The sequence below is a fragment of the Dermacentor albipictus genome, chromosome 9 (assembly GCF_038994185.2).
Source record: "Dermacentor albipictus isolate Rhodes 1998 colony chromosome 9, USDA_Dalb.pri_finalv2, whole genome shotgun sequence".
Taxonomy (NCBI): Eukaryota; Metazoa; Arthropoda; class Arachnida; order Ixodida; family Ixodidae; genus Dermacentor; species Dermacentor albipictus.
In genome coordinates this window covers 116,867,850-116,886,788 of record NC_091829.1, presented here as the reverse complement: position 1 = coordinate 116,886,788, position 18,939 = coordinate 116,867,850, and the positions used below count along the sequence as shown (strand labels likewise).

General features: G+C 42.2%; 1 protein-coding gene across 1 annotated transcript in view; it reads left to right on the top strand.

The window, feature by feature from the left end:
* Nucleotides 1-18,939, top strand: part of LOC139050187 (xaa-Arg dipeptidase-like) — a 45,396-nt gene that overhangs the window by 8,321 nt on the left and 18,136 nt on the right. The window contains exon 2 of the mRNA XM_070526394.1: nucleotides 2,073-2,280. Coding sequence (XP_070382495.1) covers nucleotides 2,073-2,280 — 208 coding nt within the window. The remainder of the gene's footprint in view (nucleotides 1-2,072; nucleotides 2,281-18,939) is intronic.

The following is an 18,939-nucleotide window of genomic DNA, read 5'->3' as shown; positions in this document are numbered from 1 at the left end:
GTAGGTTGCTATGCACATGTGAACAAAATCGCGAAAACCTCACGCACACAGTTTGTGGCCACACTGATTATTTAAAAGGGCGTCTGTTCAACTCGAACAGAAACAATTGAGCTGTGTTATCGATAAAGAATTTAATGGCGTACTGGCCCAAGCGCTTGAGTTTTGGTGCCATAATACCAGACGGTCGTCAAATTTTTCGACCCATGAGCCATCGAAGGGTTTCGCCTTAAGGAATATTAAGCGCGGATTTATTCGGACTGTAGACAGAAGCGATACACATTAGGGGCCGCAAACACATTCGCACTTATTTGCTAAGCACCTTAGAATGTAGTGGCATATCGCGAGACTAATCTGATTATGATGAGTCCATCTTGCTATCACATTGATGGAAGTGTAATGAAAGCGCACCTTGTGCGACATCGACGACATTCAAACAGGCGATGAAAGTGAGTGGCGTTAGAAAGTAAAATGCGTGCAGCGTAAAACACGAGGTCGTCGGGAGCTTTTTGATTACAATAAATGAGATTATATGTTGAGTATACGCTGCTGAATGAGTGATCACCGGTGCTTCTTATCGCTTAGCCATACAAATGAGAGAAAGCATGTATTCCTTGTGGAGAAAAAAAAGAAGAAAGGGCAATTATAAACATAAAATTGCCAAACAAAATGAATGCCCCCATTCCGTTTCATTCCTTTGTTTCAGCATTACTTCTTTTCAAAAAGTAAAGCAGAAGTCCTGTTTTAAAATTTAGGCATACGCGAAAATCACGATATGATTATGAGGCAAACCGTAATGGGAAACTGCGCATGAATTTCGACTGCACGCGGTTTTCTAACGTGCAGATCCAGTGCACGGGACACGTGCGTTTTTACATTTCGCCCCCATCCAAAATGCGGCGACCATGGCCTGGATTCGATTCGGCACCCTGGGGTTTTGCAGCGCTACCCCAAAGCACTACGCCGCCACGGGAGATAAGTAGAAACACCAGGAATAGGACAAAAAGTCAGTGTTGCAGCCGCTTGGCAAAGGCTTTGCCCCTATCATTTTTGGCAGCAGACATTTTGCGTGCATCGGTCAGACATAGTGACAAGCGCGCTTATAAATAACGCATACATATTGATAAACAAAGCGTCATTTTTTAGAATATTCGCACAAAACAGAGTTCCACACAGGATCACAGACTGATATGGCCTAGTGAGGTATCTTTACAGAAAAAAAATGAATTTGAGAAATACATATAAAAGTAGAGTGTGGAAAAAAAATTCCGCACTTAAAAAGGAACGAGGAGTGCTAACAGTGACAAACATTTATTTTGATTCAAAGTCACATGAACAATGAAATAAGCTCACGAATTTCAGTGCAAAATAGCGTTTTATAATTGTTCCCTTTTCTAAGATTGAGAAGCAGGACTCAGAGTCGACACTGCAGCCTAGATTTTGCGTGATTAGTTCGCGCAAAAGCACGGTCGAAGTTTCGCTTTCAAAGGTCGTCCTTCAGGTGATGAGGCTGGGTTAGACTACAGATATCAAGAAATCTTGTGCACCTTCGTTTTAGGCTATTTTGATGTTTCACAGTTATGGTAAATTGATTATTTTAAAGACGTTCCTGTTTTGCGTTTAGCATAATTTGCTGCTCGATATGCTTTACAAAAGCAGCCAAATCTATGCATCTGTATAAGGCTGCCACTTTGACTTTGTTGCTTTCCAGTTCAAAAATAGAAATCCGAGTCAATTTAATTCAGTAAAGATGTAACGGTAAATGTGGGAGAAATGCGCTAATATTACGTCGCACCTCTTTGAGGTCACGCATCCGTGATTCAAACAACGTTCATCGCATTGCAATAAGTTGTTCAGGATGTCATTAAACACTTGTCCTGTCTCTTCGAGAAGTCAAGCGCACCTGGGTGCAGTCCAGCTGGTGCACCGGTAATTCCACCGTGTATATATATATATATATATATATATATATATATGCATACATATGACCGGCTTCGCACAATTGAAGCATATTGACTGTGTCTCGCTTCGATATTTCTAATGCTGACACATTAACAAGTTTACGTCTTCTTCAGATGGACAGGTATGCCTGCATCGTTGAAGATGCCATTAATTCAAGAGCGGACACGCTGACCTTACTGGGGCAGTACCTGTGGCGAAATCCAGAGCTCGCCTTTGCCGAGGTCAAAGCCCATGACTACATCAGCAGTTACCTCGAGAACGAAGGATTCAAAGTGGTCCGAAACTACGTGCTCCCCACGGCTTTTCGGGCTCAGTTTGGAGGTGAGATCGCTACTCTGGTAAGATTGCTCCTCTGCGCCATTACATTTTCCCGTTCGTCAAGGTTGCGCACAGCTGCGATTTGGCTGTCCTGAAACTCATCGGATTTCAGATTTCACTATTACAGAGAAGTATTCTCATCATATGAAAGGTGTAAGCCAATCATACATAGTGTTGTACAAAGCATAACAGCGTGATTGAACATACTGACACAGTCAGCTATATAATTCTGCATAACTTCAGTCGTAAATTATTTTATTCATTTAGAAATACTCTCAATCCTCTAGAGAAGATTGTTACAGGAGTGGGAACCAAATACCAACATTACAAGAGCATAGCTAACAATATACAAGAGAAAGAAACCCAAAAACACGAGCAACTGTATGATTTTCATGGGAACATTTGTAGTATATATATATATATATATATATATATATATATATATATATATATATATATATATATATATATATATATATATATATATATATATATATATATATATATATATGTGTGTGTGTGTGTGTGTGTGTGTGTGTATATATACATATATATATATATGTATGTGTGCGTGCGTGTGTACAGACACACAGGAACGGACGAGGCAAAGAAACGTTAAATGAAAATCCTACAGATGGACGCAAGTAGCAAGTATAAGAAGCTTGGCAGCTCCGGTGATCATCATCATCATCACCCTGGCTACGCCCACTGCAGGGCCAGGGCCTCTCCCATACTTCTCTAACTACCCCAGTCATGTGCTAATTGTGGCCATGTTGTCCCTGCAAACTTCTTAATCTCATCCGCCCACCTAAATTTCTGCCACCCCCTGCAACGTTCCCTTCTCTAATAAAATAAAATTCTTCTTCTTTTTCTTCTTGGAATCCAGTCCGTAACTCTTAATGACCACCGGTTATCTTCCCTCCGCGTTACTTACCCTACATTGCCCATTTATTTTTCTCGATTTACACTAACATGTCTTGAACTCGCGTTTGTTCACTCAGAGAGTCTGCTCTCTTCTTATTCCTTAACGTTACACCCGTCATTCTACTTTCCATGGGTCGTTGCGTCGTCTTCAATTTAAGCACAACCCTTTTAGTAAGCCTCCAGATTTCTGCCCCATACATGAGCACTGGTAAGACACTGCTGTTATACACTTTTCTCTATAGGGATAATGTCAAGCTGCTGTTCATGATCTGAGAATGCCCGCCAAACGCACCACAGCCCATTGTTATTCTTCTGATTATTTCAGTCTGATGATCTGAATCCGCGGTCACTACCTGCCCTAAGCAGATGTATTCCCTTACCACTTCCAGTGCCTCACTACATGCCCTAAGCAGATGTATTCCCTCACAACTTCCAGTGCCTCGCTACCTATCGTAAACTGCTGTTCTCTTCCCGAGACTGTTATACATTACTTTAGTTTTCTGCAGAATAATTTTAAACCCAACCTTCTGCTTTGCCTGGCCAGGTCAGTGAGCATTCATTGCAATTGAGCACCTTAGTTAATAAGCAAGGCCATATCATCAGCGAATATAAGGTTTCTAAGGTATTCTCCATTAACTCTTATCCCCAATTCTTCCAAGTCCAGGTCTCCGAATACCTGCCTGCCTGACACCCTATTTTATTGGGATTTTGTTGCCTTCTTAATGGAGGACTATAAATGAATGAATGTGTATTGTTTAGTGGCGCAAGGGCCAGGGATGGCCAAAGAGCGCCATGACTGATAATGTTTATTTAAGCGCTGATTTGTGAGTTTCGATGTCGGGATGTAACTTGGCTGTGAAGTGGCCTAAAACCAATGGGTATCATAGAAGCGTAAAATGATATATAGTATAAAATTATGATAGTGATATATGTAGTTGTCTACGGATATAGTACACTTGATAAGTGATCATCACGCTAAAATGCAATGGTATGGAAATAGCTCCTATGCCTCCAGAGGGTTTTTGACTCGAAAGGCTGGAAGGCAGGTGCTTTCTATTAATGCAGTTACCGCAGCATAAACTTCAGTTAAGAGGCTGTGCTACGGATTTCCTGGTGATATAACATGAAAACTACGTACATCTTTTAAAAATTCGAACAACGATTGATATTTAAAGAGAGGTTCTATACTATGAACATTCAGGATGGAGTTGAATTCGCTGTCGATGTGGTAACGGAAAATCCTTTTTCCTATTTGCGTCTAATTCCCTACATTGCATCAGGCTGTGAAGCACGGTAAGTGGCTCACCACATTTATCACACGTGGGTGGATCGCCACCGGACAAGAGGTATGCGTGTGTGCTGCATGTGCGTCCTATCCTGAGCCTGCAATGTGTTACTTCTGTATGGCGGTTCTTTGATACCGGGAGCCAGTTGCCAAGATACGGCTTGATAACATGTAGTTTATTTTCTGTTTCCTTGTCCCACAGGTGCTGCCAGAAAGCCCTTAGCTTTTTTCTTATTGAGGGCTTGAGGTCCAATACAGGGACTGTCGTGGAAGTGTTGGAAGCGTTCGTGTAGACGGATGTGGATAGCTGGTCAGCCAACACGTTTCCATCTATCCCTCGGTGCCCCGGCACCCAGCATACGATGATATGCTGCTTGGACGCATAGGTGGTTAGTAATGCTGAGTAAAGAGATACAATGACAGGGTTCTCATATTTTTTTGACACTTTTCAAAGCCTCTATGACGCTCAAAGAATCTATGTATATAACTGCCTTTTGGATATTAAATTCTTTAATGTGTTTAACGGCGGCCAATATTGCGTAGGTCTCTGCTGTGAAAATACTTGTGCTAGGATTGAATACACCGGAATCCGAAAAGGATGGACCGACCGCTGCGTAAGACACGCCAGATTAACACTTCGATGCCTCTGTAAAAAATCAGGAGAGGAGTATTTGTGCTGTAATTCGAGGAAGTACATTGGTATATGCGCGACAGGCGCGCGCTTTGTAACAGCTACGAAAGATGTATCACAGTGTATAGGTTGCCACTGCCAGGGCGGGGGCCCTATAACCGGGGGCATAAGGTGGTATTCAAGCAGTGGAACCCTTGTTTCTTCAGCTATGTCTCTAAAACGTAGTGAGAAAGGTTTTGCCACTGTGGGCCGGTTGCGGAAAAGTTGAGAACTGAAAAAATCATTTAGAGTGGAATACGCGGGATGCTCACTCTTTGCGTTCACTCTCAGAAAATACATAAAAGACGAATATGTTCTCTGCAGTTGAAGTAACCATTCATCTGATTCAACATACAGGCTTTCCACTGGGCTTGTTCTGAAGGCGCCTGTGGACATGCGAATTCCTAAGTGGTGGACAGTTGGAGTAGCCGACTGGTAAACTATGGCTCCATAGTCTAGTCGTGTGCGTATGAGGCTTTTATATAGGTTCATGAGACATTTTCTATCACTCTTCCAGGTTGTGCGTGACAACACCTTTAAGATATTCATTGTTTTGATACATTTGTTGTTAAGATACTTTGTGTACTGTATAAAGGTTAATTTTGCGTCTAGGATTATGCCTAAAAATTTATGTTCCCTATTTACAGACAGATGCTCACCATGCAACACAATTTCAGGATCAGGGTGCAGGCCTCTTTTTCTAGAGAAAACGACACATGTGCTTTGGAGACATTGTTAAGAGCAAGCTGGACCTGTCACTCACACAGTGCGAGATAACTTGATTGAAATCCTGTCTGCACATCGTCAACATATGTTGAATAGAAGATGTTGCGCGGTATGCGTAGACGAAGAGAATTTATTTTTACTATAAAGAGCGCGCACCTGAGCATCCCGCCCTGCCGCACTCCAGTTTCCTGTACAAATTCTCGTGACAAAACATTGCCCACTTAACGCAGAATGTGCGATTGGACAGATAACTTTCGATAACATTGAACATATTACTACGTATGCCTAAGTGTGAGAGGTCTTTCAATATCCCGAACCGCCACGTAGTATCATATGCTTTCTCCATACCTAGGAATACTGATACGAAAAACTGCATATGAACAAAAGCTTCATGGACACGTGCCTCTATACGTATGAGATGGTCATTGGTGGATCGACCCTGCCGAAACCCGCACTGGTATGGGTCGAGCAACTTGTTTGATTCGAGGAAGTATAGTAGGTGACATTTAATCATTTTTTCGGAAACTTTGCAGAGGCAACTTGGTAATGCTATGATTCTGTAACTTGACACAGAGGTAGGATCCTTTCCGTGCTTTAGAATTGGAATTATAATAGCCTCCTTCCAAACAGAGGGGATCTCGCCGGAAAACCATATAACTTTGTAGAGGTAAAGGAGGGTTTCTTGCGTTTCGGAGGGTAGTTGTTTCAACATCTCATATATTACACGGTCTGAACCTGGGGCGGATGTATTACAACAGGTCAGTGCTGCCTGCAGTTCTGCTATGCAGAATGATTCGTTGTACGCCACACGTTTAGCACATTTTTTTGTAGCTTTTGCTGTTCTATTCGCGTTTTGTACTTTAGGAAGGTTTCGGAGTAGTGGGAGGAGCTCGATATGTATTCAAAATGTGCACCAAGAAAGTTGGCTTGATCTTCCAGGCTTTCTCCGTGGCTGTTTACTAAAGGTAAGGAATCCGTTTGTTGCCCGTTAACTTTCTTAACTCTATTCCAGACTTTTCTCTCATCTGTGTAAGAGTTAATGCTTGATATAAACTGTGCCCAACTCTCTCGTCCAGCTTGTCGGCGCGTTCTCCTCGCCTGTGATTTGACATGCTTAACGTTTTCCAGGTTTTTGCTGTTGGCGAATCGCGAAGCAGCGCCCACGCTTTGTTCAGGTTCCTCCGTGCTTGCCTACATGCATCGTTCCACCAGGGAACACGCCACTTAGAACCAGTGCCGCTCGCTTGAGTAATACACTTAGAGGTGGCATCAAGTACAAAAGCGGTCTATGTCTATAAAAGCTGACTACGGTGGCTGGAGAGCTGCTATAGATATCTTTCAGCATTTTTATACACGGCTCGTCTACACCCTGATTCCGTAATGCCTGCATGACTGCTGTGGTTTCGACTGGATCAAATACTTTTTCGTAATCAATGAAACCTATATATAAAGGTTGGTTATATTCCGCACATTTTTCTATCACCTGATTGATAGTGTCAATAGTGTGATATTGTGAATAGCGTGATAGTGACAGCCCACCACTTATGTACTACCCCCTAACCGGAGTCTTGAAGCTAATAACGTGAAGTGAAGGTAATATAGCCCATTGTTGAGTATCCTTTACGAAATCCTGCCTGGTCCCTTGGTTGACGGGAGTCTCAGATGTTCCTAGTTCTATTTGCGGTTACCTTAGTAAATACTTTGTAGACAACGGACAGTAAACAGATCGGTCTATAATTTCTCAATTCTTAAGTGTCCTCTTTTTTATGGAATAATATTATATTAGCGTTCTTCCAAGACTGCGGTACGCTCGAGGTCATGAGGCATTGCGTATACGAGGTGGCCAGTTTTTCTAAAACAATCTGCCCACCATCCTCCAACAAATCTGCTGCAACCTGATGTTCATCAGCTGCCAAGACCCTTTACATAGCTCCCAAGGCTTTCTTTTGCTTCCGGCGTTATTTGTGGGATGTCAAATTCCTCTAGACTATTTCGTCTGCCATTATCTTCGTGGGTGCCACTGGTACTGTGTAAATCTCTATAGAACTCCTCAGCCACTTGAACTATCTTATCCATATTAGTAATATGGAGTCCCGGTATGATGTCTGCAATTCTGTCTAGAAACCTTCCCAGTGTTGTCTGGGCTACAGTAAGTGGGTCAAAAGCATTCCAGTCCCTTAATACTTGAGGAAAAAATGAAAAACGGAATCTATTGCTAGTGAGAAAATATTGTTTAAACATTTGGTCATGTTTCTGGCGCGTTTCCACGATTTCTTTAGCAGTAGCAAAGGCTACTGCTAAAGCTTTTAAAATGGCTGTTTAACTATGGATAATAGGATTTCAGACGACGTATTTCGGCTCTGTTAACAAGCGCAGACAACTTCGCTCGGCGCAGTAGCTTAGTAGGGGAATCACTTCGCTTGTAGCTGTTAAAGATAAATCCTGTTACCTTGCGCTGTACGACTTCCAGCATAGAAATATTGGATTTTGTGTAGGGGAACACACTGTATTCGCATATTCAAGCATTGGCCTAACAAACGTGATGTACGATAAGCACTTTGTATCTGTGGTAGCGTAACGTAGTGTTCGTTTGAGGAAAAAGAAGTTGTTCATTGCTTTTTTCCTCACCTGATGCACAGGTACAGGCCAGCTGAGATCAGATTATATCAAAAGCCCCAAATATTTGTACTGAGTCACTCTACGAAAAGAGACACCGTCAATGACATATGGAAATATTAGTTTACGTTTTTTCTTGCTTATGTTTATTACGACCATTTCTTCAGAATTAACTACAATCCGCCACTCTCGGCACCACTCGGCTGCATTGTGCCGGGAATCGTTAAGGGCGATTTTCTGGCTTATTGTCTTTAATCTCACTGTAAAGCATGCAGTCGTCTGCCAATAACCTAACTTTAACATTTGCTATTTCATCAATAGCATCTATATATAACGTAAACAAGAAAGGTGCCTGAACAGATCTCTGTGGGAAACCCGAAAGGACCTTGACTGTGTCGGAGTTAAGTCCCTTATATTGCACGAACTGGTAGCCATTTGAAAGGTAGACGATTATTCCTTCAATTACTGGACCATTACCAAGTTTTTCTGTGAGTTTACTGATGAGTTTAAAGTAGGACACATGGTCGAAGGCCTTGGAAAAGTCTATAAAAATTAGGTCGATTTGTGATTGTTCATTTCTTGCTATCCCAAAGCCATGTAACGCCTTTACGAGTTAGGTGACGATAGCTAGTCCACTTCTGAATCTGTGCTGAGCGCCTTGTCCTGTCTGTATTCATTCGTGTGTGCCGTCACTATTGGCGCTTCACCTATTGACAGCTCTGCACCAACTAGCCCCACAACGTGTTTTATTGAGAAGGGGAGATCAGATTGTTTTCTTCTACGTGCTTAGTGATTGATTTTGTGATAATGGGTTCAATAATTTTACAGCTTGGGCTTGTCAGAGAGACAGGCCTGTAGTTGGATGGGAACGAAGTGTCACCAGATTTATGTACCGGTACTACTTTCGCGATTTTCCCGTGCACTGGAAGATGACCACTGCGAATTGATCTTTGCATATGAGATGAAGATATTTGCTAATCGGTTCAGCATAGCGCTTGACGAAGCTGTTCGGTATGCTCTCCGCACCACTATGTTACTTTTCATCAAGGTGTAAGAACAGTGAAACAAGGTCACATGCTGTGATGCTTAAAGACGGTAGTAGTCTACCTTGGCCTATGTAATTAGAACTTGGTGCAATCTTTAGGGTGATTATCGGTGCTAAAAACAGGGTGAAAGCATGAATTGAAATTATTCGCCTTTATCTTCTCCTCCGCAGCTGAAGATGCAGCAGGTGTCTTCCGCTTTATACTCATGTACCGCCAGAATTTGTCTGGCGAGTTCTTGATAAATTTTTGTAGGGTGTGACCAAAAAAGTGCTCCTTCGCGTTTCGTAGTTTGCATTTCAGGATCGACGTCAATGATGCAACCTCAGAGCTAGCACTTCTTAGCGTATATTTGGTCTTTATAACACGTTTGATTTTGCGCTTTAAGTAAATTATGTCGCGGTTATTCCATAGGCTGTGCCTTTTGTAACCTGCTTTTGTGTGGAGACTAAGTTAGATATACAATGCATTATGCGATGTTTTAACTCCGCCCACACTTCATCTATGCGTGAGGTATTATCTGTAAAAAGATCTGAGAAGTCAGGATACGCGTCAGAGAGGCAGGTCATTATTGCCGCATCATCACCTTTCTTAAATAATAGTACATATTTTACTGTACAAAGCTGTCGTATTGGAGCTGACAAATTCAAAGTGAAGTGCAAAGAACTATTCTGTGGTCCGATATGCCGTCTAGCGTTTCAATATTTGTTCTGTCGGTGGAAAAATGATCGTCCACACATACAAGGTCTAACACTGAGTGGGACCCTCCTTGCATGCGCCTAGGCTGAACAACAAGCCGAGTGAGATTGAAAATACCTAAAAAGTCAATCATGATGCTGTTCGATAGGAAACCTCTGCTCAAGGAAGACCATTTCACATCATGTAGGTAAGGTCGCCCGCCATGATATTCCTGCCTCCAAGCAAGCACGAGTTCATGCAATCGAAAAGAGAATTGAAGTACTATCGTGGACAAATGAACCGCGAACAGCGGAGCGCCTGGCCGACAGTGCAATCAGCGTCACCTCAATCAGGTCATGCTCTATTCAGGCAGTGCGAGAGTACGTGTCTCACTGCGATATGTCCGACCGCAGTTCACTGTGCGCTAGTTTTATCGCACCACCACTCCGGCGCGCCACTGGCATTGCCGTCAAAGCAGCAGTTTGTGCCACGCGGTGTTGCCTAAAGGTAGCCCGCACATGCGAGATGAGTGTTTACTTTGCTTGCTATCAAGCATGTCTTTTTATTTATGTGTTTATTTTTGCAACCATCATCTCCTCGCAATCACCGGTTCTTTAACTCAATTGTGTCATTATAGATGTTCGTTTCGATAATACGAGCATTCCAATGGCATTTTCTTTTCAAACGTTCCTCAAGTATTGCAAAAAAAGTATTGAAAAACCAGCCCAGAACAATCTCGCGTGATTAACACCATTTTATTTATTCACCCGCGACAATATGAAACCTGTGAACTGTGCTAGAAGATGCTGATCTGGCGTAGATTCCAGCTGCAAGGAATATAGCAGGCAAGGAGTAACAAGGAAAACGAATTTACTCTCAAATGAAGACTCTCTCACGACTTTTATGAAATGAAAGTTGAACTTGTGGTACAAATAATGCGCTCGCATTTAAGAGCTTTCCGTTGCAGATGTACAATGGTTGAGAGGCCTACAATATTTTGTGAGATCTCCGCGGGTCGCAGCGACTGCCGTCATTCGTTGGGGCAAGCTTTCGAAGAGCCGCATAGCTATATGCGGCTCTTCGTACTGTAGACCACACGTGCTCCCATTCTTCCTGTACAGCGCCCCACAGTGCATACTGCGAGCCACTCTATAGCGATCGGCACGAAAGCCTTCTTCATTGCGCTCCACATATTCTGACACAGGTTCACGTTGGCACCTTGAGCGGGCTAATCAAGGAGCATCCCGCCCAATTCTTCTGTCAGTTTCCTTACTGATCAGGCCACGTGTTGGGCTACGATTATGTTGCAGGTAAAACAGTCCATCTGAGAAGGGGCCTCCAAGAGCGCACGGAACGACATCGTCCTCAATGGCCCTGCGATACACTTAGGCGGTGAATTGGCCTTCTATGCGTAGGAGTGGACCTAGGCCATCCTTGGAAAGTGCTCCCCACACGCTAACAGCACACCGGCCACTACTGACAACACGCTGGAGGTTACGTGGCTCGAACCTACGAAAGAAAATTTTAGGTGCATTGGGTAGCGTTGGCAGATGCCTTGGAAGTGGAAACACCTGGTACGGAAAAATGGTACCCGATTCCAATAATGAGGGGCGATTCGTCTGTTTATTTTGACTAAGAAAGCATCTGCAACTAGGTTACGAAAGGCCGAAGTGTTTGAAGTCAATAGGGCATTATCTCAGAGCATAAAGGCTGTTTCACTTGCTGCGACTGCAACGACGGAAATCGGTGCTGTCGCACGCGTCGCAATGCGATTTTTAGAGGGCTCATTTCACATGATTGCGATTTCAACAATGCGACTGGTGCGACACCCAGGGTTGCTTACTGCCAGGTTTCGTGGCACAGGCTGCATAATTCTTTTATTGTAATGAATAAAACGTTTACAGTATAATATTCTTGACTTTTCTTGATAACAAGCAAATAATATGTACGTTTACGAATTTAAAAACGTTAGTTAAGATTTGTCTTGGACTGCGCGACGGCGGTTTCGGTAGTTCAGTGCGACATCGCGCACGTAAACAGCTGTTCGCAGGTGGCTCAGCGCTGTGTGTTGTCTTATCTACCTTCTACAGCCGTTTCGTTCTGCCTGCGCTACAACAATCTACAAGATGACCTATCGACAAGTTCATATAGCTACCCTCACCGTATATGCAGTATTCGGAATTCGGCTGCCACGAAGTTGTCGTGTCAGCCCAACAAGATCCTCGCGCTACGCGTGCTCAGCGCCAGCTTCTGAAGAAATGATGCGTGTATATTGCCCGTGATTGCGCATATGTGGTGCCTGCTACTAGCCATATTCTTACGCCAAACGCAACAAGCACCAACCCGAAAGCACGCGTGTGCCACTGAACGAAGCCTCAAATGAACTGTGTGATTACGACGTGGAATGAAAATTGTGTTGTGAAATTCAACCTTAGCGCTATCCTGGTTCGTCCATCGCCGTGCTTGCGCTGCGAATATATATATGGGGCCCTCTCTAAATATTTCTAAAGGCGCAAAAGCCGACGCATCAAATGTTTCGAGCAGTTACCGTCACTTTTGTAGAAACCTGTACGTTGTAACATATCATTCTAAAGGACACGCTTCTCGTCCACTTTGTTGTTCTGTGTCTCACGCTGGCAGTATACTCGGAACTTCTAACAAGAAGACTATATCAATACGCGCTATTCATAAAGCAGCGTAGGCCTGCGGCATTCGCACTTGCCGTAGAATTTTTTACCTTTCTGCTCAGCCTCGCACTTCTCTCACGGTTAGCCTGTTTTGCGGAAATAAATATTATTCTTATATTGTTATTGTTATTAGATATTATAGTTTCTCCACTGTAATTTATAGCAATCATCCAGATTTCTTAAGCTAGGCATGCATTTAACCTGTATTAGATAAACATTGTTACTACATGCCTATGGGAGTCATTTCAAACTAGATTGCTCAGCCAGAGAAAGTACAAATGCAAGTCTCAATGTTTATTCGAATTTGGTATTCCTAAACAGATTATATTGGCAGAATTTTATGCCTGCTTGCATTTCCTGCAATTCAATGTTCAGAGCTGCAAAAACTGATTCCTTTTCTTGCTGTCGAAAGGCTGCTTCAATGTCGATAGCAAGCTATAATTATTCATTTCGAAAGTTTTAAGCAATGACTATATGTCTAAGCTTATCAATGCGTTTTTGTTCCACGAACGCAATTAAGATTTCTCTCTCCCTCTTTTGACAGCCATGGAATGAAACCGTTCACTTTCATAAGTATCAGGATGCAAACATCCTGGAGTTTGTCCTGAGCATTTGCTTGCATCCTATAGTGTGCATGTTTGTATCAAGTTCTGGTTTTACAATCGCAGTGATCTACACATATTGTTATGTTGCACCAACAAATTTATTTAACTTTCTTTTCAAATCTACAATGTGGCCATGCAGTAACAATTACATTAATAAGAAAAAAAAACTGCAGATTCAGTGTACGTGTTGGAATCTATGCAAAGTGAAGTTTTTGTCAAGTGGTCAAATAAATGCGGTAAAGTAACTGCGATATATACAATTTGTCTTACTTTCAACAATCCAACATGTCATCTTTTGCAAGGTTTGCTTATGCACCGCGTAAGTCACAACCTTAAAGTCATGTAATCTTTATGCATTACACTGTTCACAAACCATACTGAAACGCAAATGACAGTTAATGTAGATGCATGCTGCCAGACATCAACACAGTGACATTTGTTGAGCAAGGAATGGTGCGAGGTGTATGCAGATGAATGAATGACGTGCTTATGTACTTATTTATTTATATACCTCGCAGGCTCCAAGGTTGGAGTATTATGCAAGGAGGAATAAAAAAGTTGTTACAAAAGGAAGAAGGGCACAACATTAAGAAAAAAACTGTACCAATACATTGCACCAACTAGCCCAACATGTTTTACTGGCACAACATTATACAATACTCAACAAACAATAACAGAAAAAGTTACTGCCCATTCACCCTGTACAGACGGTAAACCTGCGAAGCTGAAATGTGCGGCCCCGGTGTTTATCACTGAGTTAATTCCAATGGTTTATTCAAGTCTTTCTATATTATTGGTTATGTCTGTGTTTCTAATTGAGGTTATGCACATGTTTAGCTTGGGTTTATCACATTGTTTGTTTGGAATGCCACACATTCCACTTAGCAAGATCACCATCATGGAAAGTGCAAAGAGTGGTTCATTGTGTTAATCCAGCGGGTGCATCAAAGTCTTTGTGGATTATGTTACGCACTTGTGTTTTGTAATGCGTTAATCATAATGTTTATGACTCAGTTATGCACTGTAGGTACGAAGTGACACACCGGGGCTGCACATTTCATTTAATTAAATACAGGGACACATTTTCGAACCACTTGGGAAGTCGGAGAGAGACTGCTGCACGCGCACTCTGCTGCTAGAGAGAAACGACGTCACTATCGGTCTAGCCAATGGCCCACCACAACTTCGCTGCGAGATAATAATGACATCATGATCTTGTCTTAACCCCATCCCTCTCTGTTTCCCTTCCTTGCAATAATACGCAGATAAATGCATGTTTGAAATGCATAAGCATTTCTATGTCTACCCAACACGAAATGTCTCCGTCCATCATGCAAGACGAATGCAATGGCTCACACCCCCTTAAACAATGGCTCATACCCCTACACTAGGGTTTTTGGGATCGGACCACGAGTGTTTCACCTAGGCATACACAGCTTCACTGTAAAAAGAATGAACACCTTTCTGCTAGAGGCCAAGACAATCATGAGGTGTATTAACAAATGAAAGTTTATTGAATATGCAGAGTAAAGGCTGTTCGACAAGCAATAGATCAAATTTACACAAAAAGCAGAAGCAAGATCTGATGTGTGTCCATACAGATCCCAACAGGAAACGCATCCATCTCTGAAAGTGTAACAGCGACCATGCTGACGCACGATTCTCCCAGTGTATTTGCATCTACAGCATCCATAATTTCTCTAGGCTGCCGATCTCCACAGAATGCTAGCTTCTTCCTCTACAATGCACTCTCCACATCTGAGCGTGCATTGTAGAGGAAGAAGCTAGCATTCTGTGCAGATTGGCTGCCTAGAGAAATTACGGAAGCTGTAGATCTAAAAATGCTGCGTTAATCTTGTCATCACAGCCTGCGTTAAAATGGATGCATCTCCTGTCAGTAAACGCACATGAATGTTTGCTTCTCCTTTTTGTGTATGTTCAGTCTATTGCTTGTCAGCGAGCATTAACTCAGTGTGTACATTAAACTTTTGATTGTTAGATCATCTCGGTTTTCTTGTTTGTCCTATGTGTTCTCTGGTGCCATTTGCAGCCAGGCTATTCGTTTTCTTTTTTTTAGACTGCAACAAGTCACTTTAATGGCCCTCATGAGAACTTATAAAATCTTTTATTTGGCCAATGTAGCAAGAACGTACAGTGTGAAGCAGTAAGAACAAGTTATGCTAACTTCTAATTAAAAGGTTTATTGTGAAAATGCAATGATCTTTAAAGGTTACCACAAAGTAGTACAACAATAAAACCTGATAAAGACTAGTGCTAGATGAAACCAAACATAAAAGCAGGAAAGGGAGAAAATACATATAAATATACAAGTCCAGGGAAAAAAAAAACATTGTGATCACCAAGTGTGTATGTGGCTACCTTCCAGGAAACTCATTTTTTTCCCAATGGCATGGAACTGGAAGAATGTGCTAGCATAAGCAAGCTGTCAGTCTGTCTATTGGAATAGCAACAGTGTTTCTTGAAAGGTGCTGGCATGCAGGATTGGCAATTGTAATGATTTTTTCCTGCACTTGTAATTTTTCTCTGTTTTCTTTCTGTAGCATTTTTATTTATGTTTGGCTGCATCAAGCACCAATTTTTATCTATCTTTCGAAGATGTCTTCCTTTTTCTGGGGAAAACTCGGGGAAGGCAGGAGATGGAAATTCAAGACGATGAGCAACATGAGAACAAGGTGAAAGTAGGAGCCAACGTTTCCAAACATGGACCTTGAAGAAGACAAGTCCACTTGTCGAGACGTTGGCTCCTGCTGTCACCTTGTTCTCGTTTTGCTCGTCGTCCTTTTTTTTCTGTAATTTGTATAACTCGCCACATTTTTAGAAATGAACCTCAGTTGAAAGTTAGTCCTCATCCATATCTAGTGTCATCCTGTTGATACTGCTTCATGCTATGTACTCTTGCAACATTTGTGTGCGTGTGTGTGCACACATGTGGATTTGGATGTGAGATCGGGCCCTTAGGCAGAGGTATCATTCTTCTCCTGTGCAGCCTTATGAATTCATTACCTATAGTGCAACAGAAATGCAATGGACAGAAACGAAGTTAACACACAGAGCGCTTCGTTCTTGTCTATTGTCTATCTGTGGCAATTTAGTTAATAATGAATACACACAAACTCTAGTTTTCAGTTATTATGTCAGGCTTATAAGCCCGCTTGTGTCCTGGAATATTTGCATGGCTATGTATCCTGTAATTTAATTTCTGGCCATGTGCTTGCAAGTCGCGTGTCAATCTCCTGATTTTCCTGACAATCTTGTGTGATGTGCAGGCCAAGACAGTTTCTGGTGAATCCATGCAGGGTGTTGTGCAGGGTGTAATCTGCACTACAAGTGCTGCTTTGATTGCTTTCAGTTCAGCTTTTCTAGGTGTAGGATGACCTAGAATGGTACTCACTTATATGGGGTTTAGTTTTATGTAGTGTCATACTACTGTTACACTGCTATTGCCAGATCAGTGTACTATATGTGCCTTATGTTTGCTTGCAACTTCATGATTAGCAACCTCCCCTGTGGTTTTGGCAGTTGCATATAGTCTCCTGGCCTAATTGTTTACCCCCATATTCCACGGTATGGGCCCGTTGTGTTTCAAGTTCAGGTACTCCCGAGGTTGTGTTTCTGAAGGGAGGGGTAGTCGTCTTTGTATCTCATATGCTAGCTGGCATAGTATCTTGGTACGAGGTTCTGAGCTCTTGAGACAAAGAATTTGTGCTGCAGGCAGCAATTCTACTCTGTCTAGGTGCTTGCTCGTTAGCTCTTTCTCATAGAGGTCTTCAAGCATGGTACAGTTGGAAAGACCTGTTATTACTACCCGATACCTGTACTCGATGAGTTGTCTTTTTTGTGTGCTGCAGGTAATTCATACCGTACCATACCTAGGACACAAGCAAAGCATCTGCAATTTTCTATAGTATCCACTCGTCCACCCCCATTATTTCGAGATTATTCTTTTCACCTGGTGTGGAAGTTGCGTCCAGGCATTGCATAATTGTTTCACCCACGTGCTGGCTCTGCCGTCATGGGCTTACACTTGCTGAGGATTTGTGGACGTTGACTTGCGGGCATACTTGTCCAGCTATGTGGATCACAATGTGCAATCTGGGGTAGTTCTTGGTTCTAGTCTTTCTTTTTTTCCGACGACGATATGAGCTGACTTATCAGAAAGCGAGAGGCCAGACTGGCCAAGAAAGTCTGCAGTGTTGTCGAGGGCTTGTTGCATCATTCTTGATTTCTGTATAAGATAGCTTTCACATAGACTGTAATACGCCATAGGCTGTAGTGTTTCTTGTAGTATGCCCGTGTTGTTGGTGTGTGTGGGCCAAATGTACCTCCAACTCTGACCTGGAATTTTCTGTCTTGCAGAAAGTTACTGTTTAAGTGCTGTACCAGAAATGTTTTGCTCATCGTTCCTCTTATTAGAGCAGCATAAGGTACTGCTGTTAAAGGCCTCTTCACTCTTTCATAAGCGGTATTACACAATGTCCTGTGATAAAGTTTCTGCTGCTTATGGCCCACTCATAACTGCCAGAAGGGACAACTCTTGAAAAAGGTTCTCTTTGTGCTATGTGTGCGACGTAGTATGAGCATTCATGCCTTGACATTTATACATCTGTAGAACCAGCTTCCTTACACAGTACTTGCTATACCTGATAATGCTTATTTGTGCAGTGCTTTTGAACAATACATATTGATGCAATGAATATTTACACACTCGAATTATCACGAAAGATGGTTGTTTTACAATTCTGCCTTCTGCTTTCTATTGCTTTTTTATTGGTGTTAGATTTTGCATAAGCATGCCCCCTTATGCAATAGTATTTTGAAGTCTAAGGGTTCAATAAAAGGTGATGAACTAAATCTAAGTGCAAGAGCTTTTTTTATTTTTCACCTACGACTCCCATCGAAATGCGACTTCCATGGCTGGCAAATCAACCCCTCACCTTGTGTTAGCAGCAGAATGCTATAGACACAGTGGCAGGTGAACAAATTGAAGAACAATATTTCTGTCTATAATTTTTTTCTTGCCTGTATGCAAGTAAAGTTAGGAATAAATTTGTCATTGCAAAAAAAGCCCAGTTTGTGGTCCTTTATTGAATAAACCACATATTCTGTATTGTTGAAATGCAGAAATTTGTTCTAAGATCCTCGGGTGATATATGTTCTTGCAAGTAGCATGGTATTTCATTACTTATAAAGATAGTAATCGCAGCGGATATCGTTATATGGGTTTACACACTAATATATGTGATCACAAACTTATTAGAAAGCTATTAGAAACATGTAAGGCATGAATGTTTCTGCACACTTGATCAGCTGTGAACGTGCAAGAACTGCTTGTGCTGGCTGACTTCACTGCACAGTTTTGATTTACTTGTCTTCAGCGTGTCGTTTTATACTGTTTTATCCCCACAAG